Genomic DNA, 4,171 nt, shown 5'->3' on the forward strand with positions numbered 1-4,171 from the left:
TTATTACTTAAACATACCCTCCCTTCCCCAAATTTAGAAAGGCAAATTAAGTTATTTTTTTCTTATTTGTTAAGAATATCTATCTATGTTTTCTTCTATGTTTCTTTGTGTTGTTTTCTTTGTTGTTGTTTCTTAGAATTTCTATCTATGTTTTTTTGTGCTAATTCTTTAATTTTTGTTAGGATTGATTCTCAAGACTTGTTTTTTATTACTTAAACATACCCTCCCTTCCCCAAATTTAGAAAGGCAAATTAAGTTATTTTTTTCTTATTTGTTAAGAATATCTATCTATGTTTTCTTTAGCATCAAATATTCCATTTTGAGACCCAAGTACTATACAAGATTCAGCTGTTAATTTTAAAAACAGAAATGACATACAAGGTTATATCGAGGTTACATCAGTCGATTAGATCATCTAGCCAATGAAACAAATAAGTCATCAGTGAGTTAAGTGCTGAATAAATTAGACCTAGAGAGATTAAAGCTTCACAAAGAACATTAGATTGAGGTTTCAATAAAGGGATTTAACTGTGCTACATCAATTTCTGTAAAAAAAAACCAACCTGTTCGCGAGTCAAAGGTGTACTAACTGATGCACCAGCCGGACTAACATGTTTGAAAGATGTTGCAGCAGGCAAACCAAGTGCTGAAGAAAGCTCTTTTACCAACTGCCAACCATTTAATGCATCACAAAGGTTAATAAAACCTGGAGAGCCATTAACAACTGAAAACAAAAACTAATAAATAATTATATCCAAGGCATACAAACATACAGTTAACATTCAACATGAAATACAGTTAATAAAGCATACCATCCAATGGAAGTTTAGAAAGAGTAGTAAAAATTTGAGCAGGTTTCTGGTGTGGGTTCATACCATAACGCAAAGTAATTTGTGAAACATTAGGTGAGTACTCCTTACGAAAATAATCACTGATTGCTGAATCATAATCTGCAGTACAGGTGAAGGCTTTCAGTGCCAATTGTTTTCTGAAAAATAGAATATTACATTATCAGCATGTTATAAATTATTTAAAAGAAGAATCACATAAGTCTATGGAGGAAATGCATCAAATATAAATACATCTAAATTTCATAGTTAAACTAAAATTAAGAATATCACAAGATTATTCAATAACTTATCGATAACAGGACATCTAGGAGTTACTCAAGATGGCCAAGAGCAGTTATTAGAGAATCTCTTAAATGAAAATATGAGGAAATGCCTTTCCATAATCCCTCCAACACAGCCCTTTTAACTCAGTTTCATTTTGTTTCTGTGAAGCAGACGAGTTCTTTTTATTTTCATTAATTTTAACTTTATTTTTTTATTAAGTAGCGAAGAACATATAAAAACTATGTTTAATACCATGACTTCAAACATACCTAGAGCCACAACAAGCCACATGCTAGGAATAAAGAACATTGAAACTAAGTTGAAAGTTCTTTTTTAAAGTAGCAGAAAAAATAAAGTGAACTATAACAAACATTTTCAACAAGATTATTTTATATTAAGTAAGATTGGGTTTGTTTATGATAAGATGGAAAATGTGCAGCAAAGGTTTGTTCATGGACTCTGATCAGCTATATCAACACATCAACACGCTACTTAGTCTAAGTCATGAAACCTTTCTTATTCAAGATGATTATTCATCGCAAGGTTTGATGATGATTTATAAATTTACCAAAATATAAATCAGAAAAATAAATAGAATATTTGTTAAAATTAAATCGATGTAAAGCCATGGATTACAGCCAACAGTAGAGAATAATATAATGTCCATAATTTTTGATCAAAATTAACTCATATATTCAATTTTTTTCCAAAGAAGCTATACCTCGTTTGCAAGGAAGTATCTTTGTCTTTAGACTCAGAAATTTCTGATATAATGCTGTTATAATCAGCAGGATCACAAACGACAGTCACTCGGTCATGATTTTTAGCTGCAGCTCGGAGTAATGTGACACCACCTGAAAAAGATTTTTAATTAGTATACAAGTTTCATAAACACTTTTAAACCAGCAACTTCACCAAGATGAGAGAAATTATAAGTTTAGGATTAAAGAAACAGTGGATTAAATCTTACATTGGTGGAATGATCAAAACAATTGTGATTATCCATGCTCTCTCAAATACTTATTGTTTTTGCAATACTGATTGCTTATTATGCAGAGAAAGAACAACATAAACTATAAGGAGCCATTTATGTAATTGTGATTTACTTTCAATGATGAACCTTTATAATTGACCAAAAAATTAGTCACTTCTAAAATTGGAGGTTATACATTTCAAGATATGTAGATTACAATAATGGAATAATAAAAATTCTCTCTGTCACTGTGGCTTTTCTCCAAAACTCTACCAGGCCGACTTTTCTTTTTATTTGGCACTAGTCACAGGTTACACCAGAATGATCTTTGAAATTTGTCATTATCACCAATCATTTTGTTCTAAAATGGTGACCGATTAAAGTTATGCCAATATCTCAGCCATTTATGAAAAAAAAAATTAATTAGCATCTCTTGAAGTTGGAGACCAATTTTGTTTTGTATAGTTATTGCATACAATGTGTACCAAATTTGGTCACAGAGGTGTCATAGTGCTCAACAGCTGGAGCTGAAGCACTGGTAGAATGAGATTTTAAATGATAAGGAAATTATTGTAACGATTTTGAAAGAACCTCTGAACCTCTCAGATAACAATAAAGATGAAGCAGATGGAGACAGTAAACAGAGTGGATCCCAAAATTTTCAAAAATAAATTTCATATTACTATATATCTCTTTGGTTTTATTGAAATCTTTGTTCTTTTGACAACAAACAGTTTATCCCAATTACAATTTCGTATACTGAAGTTCAGATTATCGTGAAAACACTGTCTAAGCCAAACAGTTCTTATTCTGTTATATCCATAAATGATTGACAGTATATTGCAAATTATGAAGAAGATGGTCGGGGTTGCGGTCAAAAGGAAATAAAAAATAGTCAACAACTATTTATTTGCCGAAGTTTTGTCCCACTTTGTAGAGATTTATCAGGGCTATTCCAGTTGAAAGATATCTTATTCTGGTCTACCATCACCACATATTTTTTCACCTCAGAAAATAAAGATCACAAGACATATATGATTCATTTCCTTAAGTCAATAGGGAGTTAAAAATTTCAATTTAGTTATACTGCACATCCAATAATACAGTTGTAATTTTAATAATTGATATAAACATGATATAAATATACTTAAGAGATAGAGTTGATAAGCTATCGTTTAAAGATTGCTAAACATCAGGATGGTTATGTAACAATTAATTGGCATTATAAATTGAAAACAAAATGTTATGTAAGGTAAAAGGTGGATAAATAAAACTACAAAGCCAATTAACTGTACAAGAACAATAATATGTATAATTTATAATCTATGTATCAAATTTTATAGGATGTCCCATAAGTCTATAGCAATATTTAAGGAGGTTCAAGAAGACTTCGAAACCAACAAAAAAGTTCACATATATAATGATCCAATTTTCTACAGAAAAGGAGAAAATTAATATTTTGTGTATTTTTTAAGCATCACAGTTCTTATTAAATACAAAGCAATAACTAAAACACTATTAAAGTCAGATAATTCTTAATTGGAGCATAGTAAACTTCAAAAACAAGTAGAATTTGTTTTAATTCAAACCGCTACATGTGGGCTTTCAAGTGGCTAAAAGTCTTCATAAAATTTTGAATTATTCATGATTGTTTTCTCAGCTTTCTACTGGACTACATATATTCCACTTTAAAAATTGTTTCCTAGTTTAACAGACTTTTTAAGTACATATTAAGTTGAGGTCTGTTACTTAAAAAGTTAAGACGAGTCTCAGTCCTGTAAAAACAGTTGTAAAATTCTGTTTCCTAAAAGTAATAATAGCTCTTAATAACTGTAGGAAATAATTTATTTAATGAGAATTATGGTTTTAGGCTGGCTCACACAAACTCCCAATATAAATCCGATAGAGCATTTGAGATAATTAGGTAAGACGTGTTAGTATATCATAATATAAAATACTTATATGTGTTATATGTATGTTTGGGAACACAATTTTTTTAAATATATATTTGTATGGGTGTGTGCTTCCACATCTGCGGTGGTCCGGTTAAAAAAAAAAGATAACTTCATTTACTTCCAATCTT

At 30.0% G+C, this 4,171-nt stretch overlaps 1 protein-coding gene across 1 annotated transcript in view; it reads right to left on the bottom strand.

Moving 5' to 3' along the window:
* Positions 1–4,171, bottom strand: part of LOC106688613 (bifunctional purine biosynthesis protein ATIC) — a 16,622-nt gene that overhangs the window by 6,629 nt on the left and 5,822 nt on the right. Inside the window, exons 5-7 of the mRNA XM_014433157.3 lie at positions 1,837–1,969; positions 813–988; positions 564–724 (exon numbers count right to left, since the gene is read on the bottom strand). Coding sequence (XP_014288643.1) covers positions 564–724; positions 813–988; positions 1,837–1,969 — 470 coding nt within the window. The remainder of the gene's footprint in view (positions 1–563; positions 725–812; positions 989–1,836; positions 1,970–4,171) is intronic.

The sequence above is a fragment of the Halyomorpha halys genome, unplaced genomic scaffold (assembly GCF_000696795.3).
Source record: "Halyomorpha halys isolate HHAL.00 unplaced genomic scaffold, Hhal_1.1 Scaffold1164.1, whole genome shotgun sequence".
NCBI lineage: Eukaryota > Metazoa > Arthropoda > Insecta > Hemiptera > Pentatomidae > Halyomorpha > Halyomorpha halys.